At 49.2% G+C, this 20,766-nt stretch overlaps 1 protein-coding gene across 1 annotated transcript in view; it reads left to right on the top strand.

Annotated features, from left to right (window-relative positions):
* The window catches only part of AGBL3 (AGBL carboxypeptidase 3), a 687,703-nt gene that overhangs the window by 658,951 nt on the left and 7,986 nt on the right, over positions 1 to 20,766 (top strand). Inside the window, exon 21 of the mRNA XM_086953007.1 lies at positions 6,215 to 6,386. Within this exon, the coding sequence (XP_086809133.1) occupies positions 6,215 to 6,386 (172 nt within the window). The remainder of the gene's footprint in view (positions 1 to 6,214; positions 6,387 to 20,766) is intronic.

Genomic DNA, 20,766 nt, shown 5'->3' with positions numbered 1-20,766 from the left:
TTTTTCGCGCAAGAAGAATCTGGACCCCCGCTTTGTTGGACCTCACCAGGTGCTCTTGGCCACGAGGACTGCCGTTCGTCTTGAGGGACGGAAGAACTGGGTACATGCTACCCATTGTAAGCGAGTCCCTATTCCTTTGCCGGCAGACCCGTGGGTGAGGAAAGGCATTGCGTCAACAGAAGCAGAGACATTGCCGGCGTTTGTACCTTTTAGCGACGCACAACTTGTTGGTGAACACTCGGCGCAGCAGAAAGCCACTGTTGGAACATTGTCAGCAAAAGACTCAAGACCAAATCAACAAACTGATCAGCAGGACGCTGTCTCTTCAACGGATCCTTTATTTGACGAGCAGACACGTCCCGGGAAACATCGATATTCTTTGCGTTCTCACACTAAGGACAAATAAATTTTTCTTGCTTTGCTGAAATTGATAACTGTAATATCCTCGTTTCCCCTGATCAACTTTGAACATTCGTATCGTTGAAACTTGTTTTGTACATACATCAAGCTTCTTCCTTGTATCTTTTTCCTTCCACAGCTGAATTATTGTGCTAAATAAATACATATTGTGTATTGAGGGCCGTAGGGCCGCGCGCGTACTTCCTTCTGGACAGTAGGTCTTGGCGCTAGGTTAAAGGCCGTCGGTTCCTAGGAACTCCTGGGGATTGACTATTGCTGCACAGAACGAAGTGCGTCAAGAAACGTTGCGGACGGTCGTAGGGAAATGGCATTTTCGAAGCTGAACGATTTGGAAGGAGCTCAGGCGTATAGAGTCAAACTGCAGAAACTCAGTCGTACTAAATGTTTTGTATTCCAGTTGTTTGTACTGTTTTTAACTGCTTCTGCATTCTTGGCGGGTGGGGTGTATTATGCTATGTCTTACTTTTTACTTCCTACCCCTACTCCTACTCCTTGCTCTAACGTTACTTCTACTGCTACTACTGCTTCTCCCCATTCCTTTCACATTTTACCGGAACACGAACAGGCTAGACGTGTAGAATTCCGCAACAATTCCTTTATCCAGCTCCTCCATCAGCATCAGTTAGTGGTTAACACTACTAATTGTTGGGTGTGTGGGTTGATGCCACATACTACGGGTAAGGGAATTCCATATCTGGTGTTACCGTATAGTTCCCAAGGGTCAGCTCGAGCATACCAAACAATGCTTCGAAGCGCACTAGGTTTCCACCCCTCTCCAGAACGTTCCCCCAAACCGGGTCCTACCTCGTGGCAGTGGGTGGTATCGATGATAATACAGGATTTGGAAGATGAGATCTATGATGCTTTTCTCATCCCTAAGGCAGAGGTACAAGCCTATAGGGCACCGGATAGAGGGGAATATAGTACGTTCACTAATGAAAAGCAGCTTAAAAGCTCGTCTCCAATATGGGTCGTACCCCACACTGGTAATCTTTGTCTTGTGGGTCGTGGTTCGCAAGCCTCACTTGGAGTAAGTGCTTGCACTGAAAGTTACGTTCTGTCAATGTCCCCGATCCCTGTGTTTCTGGCTGCCAAGGGTACGTACTTCATCTGTCATGATCGTGCATATACATGGTTGCCCTCAGACTTTATGGGCTCGTGTTTTGTTGCAAATCTGTTGCCTCCGACGTTTACTGTAGATGCCGATTACCATAAGACTAGAGTTGTACGAGGCGTAATTAGCGAAGAGGATACTGCCGGTCAAGAGGCAGGAGACTTTTTCAAGGGTTTCCTCCCGTTTTGGGGACCTATGGTTAATAGTAGGAACCTGAGACATTTGACTCGAGTGGTAGAATCGACAGCTAATGTTACTGCCAGTGCCCTTGGTAATATCACCACAGAACTTCAGGCGGAGAGACTTATGACGTTACAAAACCGTATGGTTTTAGATGTCGTCTTGGCAGATCGCGGTGGGGTATGTAAAGTGATCCATTCGAGCTGTTGCATTTTCATTCCAGATAATGCTCCTACTGTCTATGAAGCCATCTCGAAGTTGCATAAGATCTCCGAATCCATACACGTGGATGTAGGGGATTGGACGCTACTCGGTTGGTTTTGGGGCCTGATGTCGACTTGGGGTTGGAAGATTCTGATGATCATCGGGGTTGTGGTAGTGTTCCTGTTCACGTGTTGCCTTTGTGTGCAGTGTGGTCCTGCCTTATGTGGCCTCTGTGCTACAACGTGTATGAGACAACCACCTGTTACCAAGGGGACTCGGTCGGACAGAGTTATGCTGCAGCGACATCTTGATGGTCTGATGAATATCGAATATGATTCCGACTAGTGCTTGCCTACATGAGGGCAAAAGGAGCGTCTGAGGTTCCGTGACAATTGTCAGTGGTGTTTTCGACTCGCACGAATATGGTCGAGTCTAGTATCTATGAACCGCAAATGACGAGTTTAATAAGTGTGCGCAGTTTCGCTGTGCTAACTTAAACCGTTCGTTTGTTACGTGGGCTTTTTCATCTGTACCCACGGGTTCCATCTTAGATACGGCATCCATTTTGTCTCTTGCCCTCAAGTAGTCAGCGAACGGACGCTGTCCGCTTCGCGACCCTGGGACTCCCAAGATATTTGCGGAAGACACATGTCCTTTGAAAGTGTCTTTATGACGAGGGGGTTTGCTACTGTAAGGCAGGTGGCGCCGCTTGAGGCTCATCTTGCCGCACGGACTTATTGTCTCAGCCGTGCATCTCATTAGGCACGTCCCTTTGATGCCTGTATCTCGTGCTTCCCGGCACCTCCCCTTTTACACCCTTTCCGATCTCCCCACTGTCTCCGTCTTCCTCTGCACCTGTTTTCGTTCCTGTTTCAATCCACTTTACTGCTGATTGGAATTTGCTAATGGTGGGAAGATGGGTTTTTACAGTTGGGAACCGCCAAATGTTTCCGCACTTATGTTCCGGACCTTGTATGTTTCAAAGCGACCAAAGCGACCCCTCTGGGAGCTCGATGTGGGAACTGAGTTGTAAACCTTTGTGTTTAATGTTAGCCTATGGGTAAAAACTGTATAAAAGGAGCGATCCACAAAACCAATTTGAAGCAGTCTCCCCGAACTACACTCGATGTACTTCCTGTGACTTCTGTGTTCCCTGCAGTAAATAAACCTTGACTCTTTGACGCCGAAGGAAGTGTCCCGTGTCTCTGTGACTTGTACGCCGGAACAGGTTACCCACGAAGGTTTCAGGTGTTGTGCCCTGGCACCGCTGGGTCCAAAAGAACCCAGTCCTTCAGTCGGCACCATTCCCTAACGTGTCGAAAGGGTGTGCGCTCTTTCACACGGCCGCCTCGAGGCTCCACTTGAGAACCAGCATGTGCACTGGCTTGCAGTTGTAGGCCAGCTGCCCTGGTCTCCAGGACATCCATGGTGTCTATGCGCTATCTGGCTGATAACAGCGGTTCGATATTAAGCAATTCCTTGGTGCCAATGCGCACAACAGCCCATCTTGGCTGGCTCCTGGTGGGCTCCTAGGAAAATCACAGGAGCAAAGGCTCAGGCCAACCGGCACTATCCGACGGGTACCCAGGCCCAGCACAGCCATGGTGCTAGTGCACCATGGCTGTGTCATGACATGCAGAAGATCTGTTTCAACCCCCCACTAAGCACCACCCTACGAAAGGTAGGAAGGGTGTACGCACTTCTACACTGCACCACCATTGGGGAAGGGCTCCGGCCCTATGGCCGCAAAGGGGCCTCTGCAATCTCAGGAGAGGTCCCGAGGATGGAAACTGACCCCCGAGGTAGTGGGACCTCACCTAGGAGCTCACTCCTGTTCAGGCAGCAGTCATGCTCAGTTCCCCACCCGGCTATTCACCTACCTCGAGCTTCATCCCTTGGGACATATCCTAGGGCCGCTCTGGTAGTAGGCGAGTGCCCCTCCAGATTGAATTACCAGTGGAGATGCCAACCTGAGTAGGAGACATACTTGGCAGGCAAGTCCTGTTGGGCATGATCAGTGCCGCATACCCCTACTCGCCAATGCCATACCTGCCCTGGGTATATGGTGTACCTTTTCATAGGGCCCTCCCAGGTACCACGTGTTACCCAATTGTGCAAGCACCCCACTCCTAACCTGTGTAGGGAGGGTGCTCGTACCTTCTAACTGCAGTACAGTGGGAACATGCCCTGAGTTATAGGGCCACAAAGAGCAAGTAGGCGAAGAGTAGGACAAAAAAGCAAAAAGTTTCAGGAATGATCCCCTTAAGAAGGCAATGTCTCCCACTCCCCCTTCTGGGAACTGGACTTCATCATTTAATACCATTCTAAATTTAGGAATCTGCACACTGGTCACAACCAATTTGCTTTTGGGGCATAATATCTGGGGAAGTAGGCAGACACAAAAGCCAATGACATCAGCATGCAAGAGTGACACCTATAAAAGCTCTGCACATCATTTCCAGAGCAGAACGGCATCAGTGGGGAACCGCACGGTGCTACCTACAGAAGCTTTTTTCTTCAAGACCACTCAGTGGCGGCCAGCATTACTTGCGGGTGGCGCGGTGGGGTGCGGGGTTGCACAATGAAAATATATATATATATATATATATATATATATATATATACACTTACCTTGCCGCCGGGTCCCGCGTCTCTGCTCCTTGCTCTCCTCGTGGGACTCGAGGAACAGGAAGCCAGGAAGAACAGCCTGGTTCCCCTGACCAATCACAATCCTGCAATGCAGCGTTGTGCTTGGGTTTGAGCATCCTTGTTTACCGCTCAACCAGGGATTGGGGGCCTGGGCACGTTCTCCACAGCGGTTGTAATGCAGCCTACATGGAGAACTAGGAAAGCGCGCATGACTGTTTTGGGCAGCTCAAGAGGGCCGACCAAACAGTTGAAGTGGGCAAACCACTCCTCCCCTGCGATGCTCCACCCGCAAAGGAAACATAAAATGATAATAACTCAAAGTTAGTATAATTTTATATTCCCTTTACTTTGAACTGCTCAAAAGCAGTGAGGCGACGCTCCTCCGCCATAGCGGAGAAGCTGCCACTAGTACCACTGTGCAATGGTACTGCTGAAAAAAGTTTCTGGAATATTCAAAAGGTGATGAATATTGGGTTAGATAGAGTCTCTACCACAGCGTCGCTAAAGGTAAGTGACCTATGGTTAAGGGCATTATCATTGTTTTTGCCCACTGTGTGTATTTGTCTATTTTGTCTCTGTTCACATACCCAAGTACCTGAAGGGTTTTCCTGGGGTTGTTAAATCCTCTTATATTCCTTGTCATCAGCTTGAGCAGAGTTGGAGCTAATGTATTATTGCTCCTGCTTTACATTGTATAGTCTATATTTCAGTGATGTGCTAGTTAGAGCTGCTATTTTATACTACTGCCTATGTGTGTCAATACATGGGATACACAACCAATGTTTTGCCATGACCTAACCATCCTCCCAGCCCCCACCCCACACAACGCTGGAATAACACTTCCCAGTGACATTCCACACAAACTGCCTGGCTAATATATTCAGCTTCCATTTTCAATTCCCTTCCACCCAATGTTTCCTTAACGCAAGGCCATAGTAGTGACTTATGGTATATATTTTGTGGGTGGATGTACTTCTTGTGAAAGGGCAGACTGCCGTCACTCACTATGAAGCTAACCAATGGCTAAAATTAGCTGAACCGTTGCCACGGGTTGCATGCCGTAGTGGGTGTAAGAGAAGTGTGAATGACCCAATAATAGACTAGAGCCTGAAGAAGATTGGCTGGAAGTCCCTTAAGTAAGTATATTATCCATTTAATTGTAGTAATACACACACACCTCCTTGCACACACAAACATGCATGGACACACGTACAGACTCTCACAGTCCTTCCTGAAATCTGACAGTAGAGCACATAATATGTAGAAGCTCCTTAACCACCTATATGAACTAGCATTGGGCAAGTAAATAAGTCTGGCATTGGCCACCAACCTTTTTAAGTTGTCAATGGTTGTTTTGTTTTGTCATGTTTATTGCAAAACTTTATTGTTGTTGGAGCTGCTGGGCAATCATTAATCTTTAAAAAATGCATGCTGTATGCTGTGCTGGCGGAAGAAAAAGTGAATGACCCAACAATTTACCAATGGATGAAGAGAGCTGGCTGAATGTCACTTTAAGTCAGTATATTTTACATACAATGTTTTGGATAATCAAATGAATATATTTCTGGAAGATATCTGAAACATTTGCAATTAAAATCAGTCCTAAGACCAATATAATCTGACATCTTTACCTTCTTGTTTTCACAGGTCACCATCATAACAAGAACGAGCCAAATATTCGGAGCTCAGCCATGCATTTAAAAAGTATCAATGAACGGGCTAGGAGCCAGGACCAAACACATGAAGAAAGCAGCGCCAAATTATTGAAAAAGTTGCAACTCTCTCTTCCAGCTGTACCAGGAGCATCATCTGGGCTAAGGTAAGGACAGGAGCCACCAAGACTGGAAAGTTCATCCAAGTTGACCTAACTTAGTACAGGGCCATGTTTTTAAGGGGTATTTAGAATCCATTAATGGCTATTTATTTGTTTGGCAAGAGATAAGCATTTTGACAAGAGTTACTATGCATAGCAACATTGAGTTAGTAAGATTAATTTGTTACCACTTTCAAGAATGAGTAGGCGAGGCCTAAAGGCTTTTTGAAAGTGTTGCTCCTCATCACAACCCTTTCTTGAGGGTCCCTGATCTGAGAGCATGGGGTAAGACTACCTTGAGTCTGACTGTTAGTGCTCACATCAGTGCAGGTATCTTCAGCTGAAGGAGCTCATGTCTGTGCCCCTACTATATGATTTAGAGTGGTATGGTATCTGTATACATAGGGAGTGCATATCACCTATGAGGGTATCAAGGCTCTTAGTTTCTTCCGAATTCAAGGACTGATCTGGTGCATACTTCTGCTTTTGTGCACCACATGTGAGGGACGGAGGCCAGTAGTTGGCCAGCAGAATTGAGATTTTTGGTCAGAATGTGGAAGTGGATGCAGTAGTTGAGATATGAGGAGCCCAAGTTGTGAAGGGCTTTAAAGATGCTTGAAGAGGGAGTAATTCTGAATTGGGAGCCAATGGAGAACCAGCCTGCTTGTGTGGGCCTGTAGGGTTGGTTGAGCGTATGTTTGGCTGGAGCTTTTTACACCGATTGGAGCTGAGCAGAGCCACCAACATAAAGGGTGTAGTCAAGTCTGCTGGTGATGAGGGCTTGTATCACTTTTCTGCAGACCTTAACTAGAAGCCTTCTAAAATCCATACTTTATTGAGCATTCTGAGGATGTGAAAGTTTGTCGACACTACCATGTTGACCCGATTGGACATTGAAATTTGGTTGTGAATCACAGTTTCTCTAGCAACTTTTGAGGGAAGGAGAGATGGACCAAGCTTGGTAGGCCACCAAGCTGGTGATCAGAGGACATGCAGTTGACAAAGTTGAACTGAGTGATGGGTGCTTCTTTCAAGTGGGATAGGATGAGCTGGGTGTTGCTGGCATAGGATATAGTGCTTCCATATATAACGGAAGGGGACAAGCCATATAGGCATTGAAGTGTGTGGGGCTCAGGAGGATCCCTGGAGCATGCTGCAGATGAGTTTGGAGGCATCAGACTGATATTGGTATAGGGTGGCAGACTGAGTGTGATTGGATAGGAGGAATGAGCAAATCCAGAGGAAAGACAAGCTGCCGATTCCAGCTGCATGGAATTACCTTAGGAGGAGGGAGTGGGAATGGCCACTCTTTGGTCCCCTGACCCAGTAGCCTTTCCTTTAGTTCTCTCGTAGGGGATTTCTAAGTATACCAAAAAACAGGAGGGAAAGAGAATCAGAGATGAATTCAACTTCCTGAGCCAGTACTTAAATAATCAAAAAGAATTAATCACTCAGGTCATTTTCCAGAGTCTCTTGGAAATTTTCTGATAGGGACCCTCAGCCACACTGTCACTGCAGAGGTAAATCTTGGTTCTCCGCTTATTTGATTAAGTGGGATGAATCATCATAGGGTCTTGGCACCTGAGTGTCCCTTTCTCCAGGTGTTTATCATCCTCCGCCAGGAGGGAAATTGTCTGGTGTGCGACAGTCGTTAGTGGGAAGAATGTTGGAATAATACAAAAATTTAATTATCTTCTCTCCTGTCTAGTTTTTTTTTATTTTTACAGAGAATGGATAATCCCAAAGGCCCTTCAAGGAGTCCACCCTATCGAAGCAACAATCAAGAAGAGACATTCCCCGTAGCCCATAAATGCAGTCCAGGAAAGTTGCATGACCAAAAGACATTCAACCCCAGGGGACAAAGAAACACAGTCAAGAATGATAAGGTACCCAAGGAGTGGCAAGCATCAAAGTCCAGCTAGAACAGAAGACCCGAATAACTTTTACGTGGCAAACCAATCGTAGAGACAATAAGCACCATGGCCAATAGTCAACAGATCACCAAACAAGGATGAACAGCACATTTAATCTTCCAAATGCAGCCTTACAAATTCTAGTGTGAGAGCAAGGGAAAAGGAAGGCTGAAGAACTAACCATTAACACCGTCCATCATTACTGAAAAACTGTACTACACTGGAAACTCCCACAAGAGGCCTCACACCCTCCAAAGCCTGCTGAACAATAAGACAATACAACACACACTGAATAGCGAACAAGAGCTACACAGACAGAGACCAGAACTGCAGTGCAGGGCAAACAAAATCTGCAAAGAACAATTGCCCCCTCCCCAACCCATCCCCCGTTACCTTCTCAAGGGGCCCAGAGGTCAGCCTTGACCATCCACCTCACAGTTGTAAAATGGAGGAGCTCTACTCAAAGTGACTACAGAATAGACAGAAGTATCGAGGTCCAACAGCTGACACAGACTGGAACAGTCAACAGAAGCAAAATAAATGGAATACACAACTTAGAAAGAACGATGGTGCGACAACTCTGACTGAGCATACAGCTCATCACCAAACAAGACCCCTGCAGATAAGGGACCAAAACCCAAGGCCACACCAAGGCCACACCATTGTTTAAGATTAAACAGAAAGTAGCCCAAATAGGAAGTTGGTACTCCTCAGTGACTAGACCTAAACAGAACGACCACCATAACAGGCAGCAGCAATGTACAGGCAATATTAAAAACAAGGAAGCCAAGCCATTCTGGGACACCCCCCTCAGCATATCCAAGAGGTGCAAAACAGGCTGAACTGGAACAAGAAATACCAAAGTGGTGCACAGTACCAGGAAGCATAATTTTCACATCTACAACCAGTGTGGCTTGGCACTCAAGTCGTAAGACAAAAGTGTGTAAAATCACCAGGAGGGAAAGGAAAATCCGAATCGGACCAACACACCTGAGCCTCCTGTGGGGCTTACTCTTCAGTCAACCTTCTGAAAATTCAGGTTGACCGAAAGTCGACAAGCAGGAGTAATCTCTTGTCCAGAATGGCTGGAGGTACTTTCTGGCTAAATCGTCTTGAGAGACACAGTAGCCTGGGCTCCAAAAAGATTAGAACTAATAAAGGGTGAATACAGCAGGCCATCCTGAAATCTCATGGAAGGCCAGAGTGACTCAAATGGGCAGAGCAATGCTGGGAGACAGATGAGCCCATAGACCTGGAGACAAAGTCCACCATGTCGAGACCAGATTGAAGAAGTTGTTGGCTGATGCCAAAACCATCACATACCCCCTCTGTAAAGGACTGATATCAAGAACTCGTAGACGTGTACCTTTGGTGCCTGGGCATAGGAACCTCACCAAGCATAAGTTGAGTTAACATTCAAAACAGCAATCTTGCTCCCGCTCCAAGTCACTGGACTGCTCTTGTGCAAAGTCTCCTTCTCGCTTGAAGTCATCCTTTAAGTTGAAAACACTCCATAAGCAAAAAAAAGCTAACTTGAGTTTGACCCCATACTGTTACTTGTTGTAATCAGGTTAGAAGTTATGAGGATAACACCCAATGGCCTCCATTTGCAATTCCTTCCACATCCGGTTCAATACCACAGTCGGTCCAGGTGTGCTCCAAATTCCCTGGGCTATCATCGATATGCAGCCTCAAGAAGGCCATGTTGCAGATTTTTCAGATGCTGCCAGCTCACTTTTGTGTGCCTTAAGGCCGCTGGGGCCTGCGGTCAGACTTCCACCAGCAGGGTGCTCCACCCCATCAAGTTCCCCTGGTGCCGGTTGCCCTCTGGGCCCATACCGACATCAGTCCATGCTTCTACTCCTGCTCCGACGTCCATGTCAGTTCCTTCAGTGTGGCTGCTGACTCCACCGGTACTGCATCCAATCCCATCACTGGTCTCTGACCCTGCGCCAGGCCTATGTTGTATTATGAGATTATCCAGGTGCTGCCAATGGCCACTGAACCAGATCCCGAGTCTCCTCCACAAAGCCAGTGACACTAAAGGTTAGAGTTCAGATTCTAACGCTGTGAAGGGCCTAAAAAATGTTCGCCATGACACTGATGATGGCAAGGTGACAGACAATCTGCTCCCACCTCATTACTCCGTTAAAGGACTTTTTCTAGACCTACAAAATGCAAATAATCTCAAGATCTCCCCTGAGCCTAAGCTGGACTCACCAGCTGAAAAAGGTGCCTCATTTGCAGTTGTATTGTGCTGAGTGGCTGAGGTGCTAAATTTACAACTGCCTACAGTTGAAATGAAAGGCAATTTGCTGACTGAATACTTCAATCTCAGCCATTTTATCAGAGCCTCACTTACCATTTATGAGGCACTGACAGAAACAGACATCGCAACTAATTTGAAACTGTGGTCGCTCCTCCAGCCAGACATCTGAGACTGTCCTCCGCTGATCCTGATTTTCCGGCAAAACACCCTACACTTAAAAGCCTTATCCAACAGGTACCAACGAGTAGATTGAATCCAAATCCCTTCCCAATCAAAACCGTCCAGACAGAGTATCAAAGTGTTTTGACACCTTTACCAAAAAGAGGTTTTCGATGGCTTCCCGTTCCCTAAGTTAGAGCATTGTTATGCAGCCTAACACATCTTGCAACTTGCCTACCACTTCCAGGGTGAACTGGAAACCCCAGACTGGGTCTTCATTGAAAGATCTCTGCAGAACATGGGGTAGAATACAAATGTTCTGTACAAACCTGTTGTAAAGCCTTCAGATGCTTCCAATTCGCTCTTGTTAAACTCAATACAGATGTGGAAGACGCAACACAAGCAGCTGAAACAGGACAGGCTTTTTTATCTTGCACAATACTAGTATTAGTACAGGCGGTTTGCTTCATCATTAAAATGCCTGGAAATTAAAGGGGATCCTCGAGGTTGTATCCGCTCGGAATGGACTCAATGAAAGGTTTCCCAGCTCTGGAATCGAAACACTGCCTCGATGACACCCATCACTGGCATTAGATACAATATAACCACTGAAACTGGGAAGACAACTGACAATATCCACATCTTCTTTCATCCCTACCTTTTTCATTAAGTGGGACAGATACAGGAAATAATATATGGCCTATACAGTGGCCAACTAAGAACCCTCTGCAGGTCCTATAGTCCAAGAAATGCCAGAAAGCATTCAATTAGGAAGTGTGGACATTCTCACAACCTACAACAAGGGCATCAGAAAAACCTGCATTAAATGTCTTTATTTCTAAATACTCCGTGATTGGCACTGGTCCCCTCTTAAATTATATCAAGCCAAACTCTCCCCCATGTGACGCCGTTGGTGACACTATCAGTCTGTTGGCGACATTATTCATATCCTGTGGTCTTGTCCCACTCTTGAGCCCATCTGGTCCAATATCTGCAACACTATGCACCAGGTGTAGTCGGTGAGCATCCAACGGACTCTCGATGTGTCAATACAACATACTTCGATGATGTAAATGTTTGACTTCTCAAAAGAGGAGACAGATGACTTCTTCACCGGCGATGGCTAAGATCTGTGTTCTGAGAAAGTGGAAAACCACCGGTCTCCCATCAATCTCATTATGATCCAAGGCTATGCTGACTCTGGCTGCTTTTGAAAGGTGCATTGCTAAAATCATTGACCTACTACCAGCGTTCGAAGAAGTGTGGAGCCCGTATCGTTGGTGCATATCAGAAACGCTTGCATTTCATTGGCACTACTGGCATATGGTTCCCATAGAACACGAAGACTCTTTCGGGAAGCCTAGGTATCCAAAATACTAAATTGCCATTAGAACACTCAGCTGACTGAGTACAGCCTTTATAATATATTCATACTGGCCCCGGACACAGGGTCCAATCATTGCTTTTATGCCCGTGTTCTTGCTCTTCTCGCAGGGAACTCAGATGTTTGCCTGTTTTGGAATGCAACTGAAAAACAATAAACCCCTTACCGGGATTCCTATGTTACTAAGCTTTTATGTCACTCTTTTCTCCCTCTTCACTTCTTCCTTTTGTCAATCCATACTTTATTAATGCTAATTGCAGATATTTTTATTTGCATCTTAATTGTTGATAATACGGAAATGTAATTTACATTTAATAAAAACAATACAAAAAAAATATGTTTTCTTCAGCTAGCCTGGCCCTACGCTCCTTGAATGTAGTGTGCTTACTGGGCAAGTGTATCCACAATGGCCAATAAAATTTTTCCGGCCATCCAATAATACCTCAAGTCATCTCCTATCCAAACATTTCAGGTTAAAGAGTATGCAGCAAAGCATGCGCTGAGTGCTGGCCTGGACACTACTCCTGGTTCATTACATCCCAGCCCGAGCTTTAAGATCTGCTGATCTAGAACTGGCTGTTGTTCCTCGTTTTGAGCGGAGCAGGGCCGGCGGACGTTCCTTTCAAGTCCGCGCGGCGGTGCTTTGGAACTCCCTGCCCCCGGCGATCCGCGCCCTCAGGGATCTGCTCTCCTTTCGCCGGGCGGTGAAAACCTTCTTATTTCCCTAGTTTTAAATTTTCTGCTTTATTGTTCCATTGTGTTGTGCTGCTGCCTTGTCGGGCGCCAGGACGCTCCTTTGCTGGAGCATCTGTGCGCCTAATAAAAACGCATAACATAACATAACATTTCATAGGCTGTGCTGTCAGCACCAACATAGTGGCTGGATGGTATGGTAGGATGTGGGCAACTGAATTTTCTGGGGACATCCAGGCATGCCATAGATGTTGTCAGGAAATGGCTGTTTCGATGCTTGAGTGATCTTAAGACTCAATGATAATTCTAACAGCAGATTCCTCACATTTGCATTAACTCCCGTCCCTCCCTCGCCTTTCTTCAGTACAATTGAGGCCCGGCGGCCTGCCACCCAGACCCACCCCTAGCATAAAACCTCTGCCCGTTCCCACCTCCACCTGTTTTTTTCTGTCTCCCCAGTGAGACTTAACTTCAGTTCCTCCCTGTGGCGATGCCGGGGAGTCTTCGTGTTGGTTCTCTGCGACGTCGGTGCCCGTGGCGGCGTTCTCCTGGCTGTGCCTCCTCTCCTCATATCCCTCGTGGTATGGGGTATATCCCTCGTGGTATGAGGAATCCGCGGCGGTGTCGGGCGGTCCTCCTGTGCCTGGAGCTGTGTTTCCAGGTCGGGCTGCGTGGCTGCCTCCTCCTGGTGTGCTGTCTTCCCGGAGGCCAGGTAAGACGGTTTTGTGCCCGTTGTTTGTTTTTTCCCCTTCCTGCATGGGCGGTTCTCTTGCCCTGCGGTGCCGGCCTTGGTGCTTTGTCTCGGCAGATATTCTTGTGCCTTTGGTGGCACTGGGTTTCGCTGGATGGGGTTTGTATCCTGACTATGCTCCATGATTCCTTTGGTGGTTGCTTTGGCGGTTGTCTACCACTGGGTCGCATGGGGTTGTTGAGGGCGTGCTGGTGTCCTCTTCCTCTGCAGCTGGGTTGCCGGTCTGCCTGGGGCACCCTGGTCGCCTGGGCTCTGTGCGGTTGTTCTGCCTCTCATGTCTGTGGTTGGTGCTAGACTTGATTGAGGCTGCTCTGTCCTGTGATCTGGGGTTCGGTTGGTGCCTTCTACGTCCCCTCCTCGTCCGGCAGTTCCTGTGGGCGACTGGTTCCCATCTGGGTTCTTGGATGTTGTGGGTCCTTCTCCCGCCTCTGACGCTGCATGTGGCTGCAGGGTGGTGGGCATTCGGGACCTGGGTCGCTGGACTCCTGTGCTGGTCGCCAGGGTTTTCCACTTTCCTGCTGGGCTGGGACTGTGGGTTTCTTTCCTTGGGTTTGGCTTGACCTTGGTCCCAATGTGAGGGTTGGTGCTGTGGGAGTGGCGTACGTTGCTCGTACTTGTTGTGTTTCTGCTGTATCCACTGTTGTGTGCATTGTGCTTGTGTCTTTGTCCACTGTGGTAATGCCCAGCTGACGGTTGCTTGTCGGTAGCCTGTGGAGCCTGCTGTGTGTGGTCTCTCCTCAGCCATCGGTATTCCTTCTGCACTGTGTTGGTCTTTAATGGTTTCAGGTTTCTCTACACCCTCAGTTTGCGTCAGGGGATTTCACTTCTGTGCTGCGGGTCCCTCTCTTCCTCCGGCGGCTTTTCTTCTTGGGGAGGGAGGGTGTCGCCCCTTTTCTCCCATTGTGCTGTTGGACTCTGTCCTGGCCACTCTGCTTGGTGGGTCGGCTGTTCTGCTTACCCGCTGCTGTGGCGCTGGCGGCTGGCCTGTTCTCTGCTTCTTCGGCGCCCTCCTTGGTGCAGGGTTTAGTGGAGTTGGCGGAGGCAGTTCGGGATGGCTGGGTGTCACCACCTTGGGCCCTCTGCATGCCTCGCCTTGTATGGGGCATCCTAGCTTTCTCAGGGGCCTTGCACTGGGTCCTCTATGTCGTCTCCGATGTGGGTGTCTCCTCCGTCTTTCGGGTTGGCGCGGTTTTGGCCGTTTTTTTGCCCTGGCTTGCTGCCTCCTTGCCTAAGAGCCCTGCCCTGTTGGGCCCCTGTCACTGCTGTCTGGTAGGTTCCCTGACGGTGGGTGGTTGACTTTGGCGTTTCCTCCTCGGTGGCAGCCGAACGTTTCTGTTGGCTGGGTCCTGTGCACTGTGGGTCATGGGTACGGGGTCGTCTTGGTGCAGGTTCCTCCGGTTCGGAGGTTCGGCTGCCTCTGGTGCCTGTCTCCGGTTTTCGCTGGGTGGCTCTGCTGGACTGGGCGTCCTGTTTGCTTGCCATGTGATCCATCTGCTGTGTTCCTGTCAGGGGCGCTCGGGTTCGGGACGCCGCTCCATTCTGGGGCTGAGGTGTGACGGCTTTCGGTCCGTCCTGGTTCTCCTGGTGGTCTGCTCCTGGATTCGGCCTGTTCCCTTCCATGTGTTGGCCTTTCGGGCCTTCTTTCCACTGGTCCTACCTGGCGGCTTTTGGCGTGCCGGGGGTTTCGGGGACGCCGCTTTCTGCATCCCAGTTGCTGCTTCTTTTCTGAGAATCCTGCGGTTCACTGTGGGGGATGTCCGTTTTCTGTGTTGTGTTCTTCCCCTTCCGCCTCAGGCCCCCGCCCTGGGTCTTCCTGCATGTCCGGACGCTCGCGTGGCTCTCCTTCATGTGGCGGGGGTTTTCATTCATACTTCTGTGGTCGACCTCTTGCGGCATGCGGCTGGAGTGTCTTTTTTCTCAGTCTGTTCGGGAGGTCCTTGGTGGCTCTTCGGGAGATCATGTTTTTGGTGACCGGGGGAGTTTCTTCTCTGGTCCCCTCTCGTAGCAAGGTGTTTGTCGGGGCTCATCTTCTGACTGTGCTTGACCCCGTTCCCTTGGCCTTGTGGTCCTGGCGGCTCCTCAGGCAGTCCTGTAGCTGCAGGTGCGGGGGCACCTGGCTTCTGTGGTGTTTCTGGTTCCCTGGGCTCGTTTTCTTCTTCTCCGCCTGTCCCTTTGGCTCCTGTTGGGTTGGTCTCCAGGGTCTGTTGTCCCTCCTGCCCTTGTCCGTTCGTCTGCAGGCGGACTCTCCTGGTGGCTCGACCGCTGTTGCCTTCTGGTTGGGCATTCGCTGGCTCCTCTGGCTCCGCTTGTGGTGGCTTCGGTCACCGGCCTGTTCGGGGCTTGCTGGGTTCGGGTTCCAGTTCTGGTTCCTGCGGTCTCTCGGGGGTCCTCTTGCCTGCGGCTTTTGAGGCGTTTGGGCTTGCCCTGATGCTCTTTCGGGCTCTCTGCGGGGTCCGTGGGTGTTGGCTCCGTCTGTCGTTCCTGTGGCGTAGTCCTCTGCCGCAGTCAGGGTGGGTCCAGGTCTGGTCCTTGTTCCTTGATAGCCTGCATCCTGTTTCTGTGGACTCGGGTCTGGGTGCTGGGGCTGTCGGCTCTCTGCCTTCAGTGGGAGGCCTGTGTGCTGGCAGTTTTGAAGTGCTTGGTCCTTCCTTTGTCCTGGGTTTTCTCTCTCTTTCCCAGTGTCCGGCCTGTTGGTGGGTCATTGGGGCCGCCCTGTGGTGGTCCTGTTTGCAGCACCAGGGTCTGCCAGGGTGGACCGGTTCTGGTCTCTGGACCGGGGTCCCAGGACTTGGGAGATGGGGGGGGTCGGCCCCTGGCCCTCTCCTTGGCCTCTGGGTCTTCCGTGTGCTCCCCCCAACCCTGCCTTTCCGCTGCTCCGGGCCTTTCTGATGCGGGTCCGGTAGGTCTGTGCTCGGGGGTTGTTGGTTGCTCCCCGTTGCCATCGGGCTCCTTGTTTTCCTCTCCTGTCCGGGTTGTATTGCGCTCAGTTGAGGTTCCTTCCAGTGGTTCTGTGCCCTTTGGAGTTTCTAGCCCTTCCCCTGGGTTCTGTGCTGGGGTTACGCCAGCTGCCTGGCGGTTGGCTGTGTTGGGGTTCCTGTCCGGTTGACGGTGGCTTGCGGGGTTCCCATCGGTCCTCCTCTCGGCTGTCCTGTGCTTGGTGTTTGCTGGCCTTTTCGGATTGGTGTTCTGCTCTGGGTGTTGTTCTCATGGTGCTGGCCTCCTTTTGGTGTGGTGGTTCCTTCCAGCTGGGGCTCTTCTGGGGTTGTCGGTGGCTCCTCTGCAAATGCAGTGGGCGGTTTTCCAGCTTCTTGGTGCTCCTGGCTTCCTTGCGGGTTGTCTGGGGTCTGTTGCCTGTTTTTGTTTTCCGGGTCTGGTGTGTTTGTTTCCCCACCCTGTCGGGTCCTTCCCTTCGGGGTCTTTGCTGCTGGTGTTGGATGTCCTGTCGGGTCCTTCTTTTGGGCCCCTTGGGGATCTTGGGTTGGGACTCTTGGCTTTTGGGACTTGTTTTTTGGTTGACGTCACCCCTGCAGGACGCTTGGAGGTGTTGTGGGCCCTGTCTTGTGCATTTCCCTTCTGACAGGTCTTTTCAGATCTGTTGGTTTTAGGTCTAGTTCCGTCCTTTGTCCCTCCTGTTGCATGGCGTTTTGGCTCTGTCACAGGGTGGTTCTGCCTGTATTCTGTCCTGCTCCTTCCTTGGCTGTGGAGTATTGTTTCCTCAGTTTGCCTTTCCAGCGTCTTTTGCTGTGGTGCCTGCTGGTTGTGAAGTCCTTCCGGGTGGAGGTCTCTTTGTTTGCTTTGGTCCAACTCAGGTGTTGTTTGCCTTCCTCCGCTACGTGGGGTTGTTGGTTTCGGTCCGTGGTCTTGGTGGCTTTTCCTCTTGTGGGGGTGGTTCCTCCTGTGGGAGTTCGGGCCACGGAGTCTTGTCCTCTTTGCGAGGCTGGGTGGTTGGTCTGCTATGTTTGGGGCACTGTTTTGTGTTCTTTGTCACTCAGTTGTTCATCTATGTTTTCTTCTGCTTGCTATGTCCTCGTATGTACTGAAAGAAGGCGAGGGAGGGATAGGAGGTAATGCATCCATTTCTAACAATAATGGCATTACTCCTAGTCCCACTCGCCTTCCTTCGAAGACCCTCCCTCCTGGTGCAGATCAACTGAGTGCTAGCTTGGCTTGTTTAAGTACAGGTGTAGGTGGGGGCGGGCAGAGTTTTTATGCTGGGGGTGGGTCTGGGTGGGAGGGGGGGCCTCAATTGTACTGAAGGAAGGCAATGAACGACGCAGCCAGAATAATTTTTAAAAAACCAAGACGAGCACATGCCACACCCCTACTACGCGAACTTCATTGGTTCCCAATCAGGCAGAGAATTAAGTTCAAGGGGCTCTGCATTACACATAAAACCCTGCACGGCCAAGCTCAAAGTTACATCAAGGACCACATAGCCACCTATGTTCCCAGCAGGGCACTTCGGTCAGTAGAGGCCACTCTACTGGTCTGTCCCCGTTTCAATCTGTCCTCCATGGGAGGGCGAGCCTTCTCAACATCAATCCCTCATGTCTGGAATAGCCTCCTGGTAAACCTACGCAAGGAAGTGAATCTCCTTCCCTTTAGGAAGAAGCTTAAGACCGTGCTCTTCCTGGAAGCGTGGTGCACTATTTAAGCACCCATCCCCCCATCTACACCTAGTTCAGGTTCGCCCTCTGACAGCGCTTAGAGACCTTTGGGTGATAACGCGCTCTACAAATCAAAATTACAATTACAATTACAAGGGAGTAGGACTAGGAGTACTGCCATTAACGTTCGAAATGGATGCATTATCCTCCAGGCTCCCGCCTGGATCCTTCAACTTCTCATAGCAGTGCTTCTATGTGCCGCTAGGTGGAATTGTGCAGCTCTCTTTAGGCCTTGTTCCTCCTTTGAAGTGGTGCAGGAGAGCTATCAACACCATACCTGCATACTGACGTCAGCTCCTTCTTTTCCTTCTTTTCTGCACCTTCAAATGCAAATCGGAGCTCCACTCTCACTTTTGTCATTCTTCAACGACCCCCAAATCAAAATCCTGTGTGCAATCGAACGATGTCCACTCTTAAAACCTACAGGCTTCAAACCATGCGGTGACTGCAGAGAACAGATGTTCATCAAGGGCCAACACAAGGGGTTTGGGTCACAACTCCACCTGGTGTGATGAGTGCCCCCTTATGCACCCGACGGTGGTCCACAACCGTGAAGCTGAGCTGCATGTCACCAAACACAGGGAGAAGTCACAGGCCACGCATAAGTCATGCTTCTAGGACGCAGACCCTCTCTGTGCCCCGCTCTTGTGGCTGCTCCCACAAGAAGTCATCTTCGTAGTAAAGAACCTCAGGTAAGTCAAAGTCCAAGCAGAAGCATAGCAAAGCCAAGTGGGACTCGACCCCATCCCACCACTCTCTTTTTTTTAAAACGTTTTGTTTTTTCCAGAAACATGAAAGTTGAACAGTATTACACAGTTGGTCAGCGATAAATGAATAGGTGGAAGATTCGTCAAATCCTCATCCCCTCTGTAGGAGCCCGAAAATAACCCGCTGTTTATCCCCCATGACGCCTGAGTTTTTTTCACATTTTCAGGGGCAGTCCCTTCTCTCATAGGTAGTTTTTTCCACTAGCATACTCTAGTCTATGTCTCTGTTCACTTCCTCCAGCACCAATGCACCAGTGTCCTCCCTTGTCCATTTCCACACATCATTTCTTATCGCCACCTCTAGGCCGAGTGCTATCTATTTCTTTTGATAGGTTGTGGTTGGTTCCTTGTCTGTTATATTGAGTAGAATGTGTTTCGTCCTATTGTCAATCTGGACCCCAGCTGTGCTTGAGATGATACCCAGAATTAATTGCCAATATGTTTGTATTGCCGGTATTCCCATATGGTGTGGTAGAAGGAACAAATTTGAATCGGCCCTAGAGCACTTTAATGAGAGTAGGGCAACAACATGGTCTGTGGATCTTTTCACCCCCTACCTTCCACACCAGTTCAAGTAATTCTGAAGCTACTCTAGGGAGGTGGTGTATTGGCAGTGCTAATCTCACCAGCCCCTTTTATAGCTTAGGACATGGATCTGGCAAGTAGCGCACAGGTCATATGGAGCACAAGTCCTCCCAGCAACCTTCCCTTGCGGCAGCAGCCTCCAAGCTGCATTAGCTTGCCTTTAGCAGCACACCGCTGCCTTGTGGGAGGCAGAATCCAGGACTTTCTCCCAGAGTGATGGTCTATCACATTTGAGAAATGGGTCCTCTATGTGGTTTAGCATGGTTATGCCATACTGTTTCTGTTTTCTCCACCACACCTCCCTCCCACACCGGACTGGCTATCGGAGGAGGACCTGTCCATTCTAATGCAGGAGGAATGAGCTTTACTCTCCAAAAGATCCATGAAGATGGTTCTAAGCTCGGAAATAGGGGCCCGTTGTTACTCGCACTGTTTCTTTGCACTGAAGAAGGATGGATGGAAGACTTCGGTCCATCTTAGATATGTGCCCTCTGAATGCGTTCCTAAGGAGGGACAAATCCAGTAAGCTCACACTGGCCCGGGTTCTGTCTGCCCTGCATTGGTGTGACTATATGGTGGTCTTGAAACTGCAGGTCACATATTTTTATATACCCGTCCTGCAGGCCCACTGATTTTACCTGTGTTTTAGGGTAGGCCAGAAGCATTTTCAGTTTGTTGTGCTCCCTTCATCGTCACCAATTCTCATTGTGCTGTTCATGAAAAAGATGGATGCAATCATTACTCATCTTCAGAGTCAGAGTTCAGTGATACCAGTTTTCCACTACCTTGATGACTGGCTGTTCAAGGTGAGCATTCCACTGTCAGTTGTAGATCACCTGTAGACAATGGCAAAGATCCTGACATTAATAGAATCCACCATCAAGGAAGTCACACAGCACTCCTTGGCAGAGTCTTCCTTTAAAGGGGTATGTCTTGGACAAGATTCAGTTCAAGACCTTACCTACATTTCAACAAGTTCAGGACATTCTGCCTATGATCCACATGTTTCAGCCTCGGTCCTTGATCTCATCAGAGCGGCTCTGATTCTTCTTGACTCCTTAGCCTCCTGTATCCTGCTTGTTGATTATGGAGTATCTACAGTGGATTCTGAGGCCCAGCACTAAAGCAACCTGTCAGATACCATCCAGTTTTCAGAGGTAACTGCACACATTTTGCAGTGGTAACTGCTCAACTGCAA

The sequence above is a fragment of the Lissotriton vulgaris genome, chromosome 1_2, assembly GCF_964263255.1.
Source record: "Lissotriton vulgaris chromosome 1_2, aLisVul1.2, whole genome shotgun sequence".
NCBI classification, from domain to species: domain Eukaryota; kingdom Metazoa; phylum Chordata; class Amphibia; order Caudata; family Salamandridae; genus Lissotriton; species Lissotriton vulgaris.
This window is presented reverse-complemented; position numbering and strand designations above follow the sequence as displayed.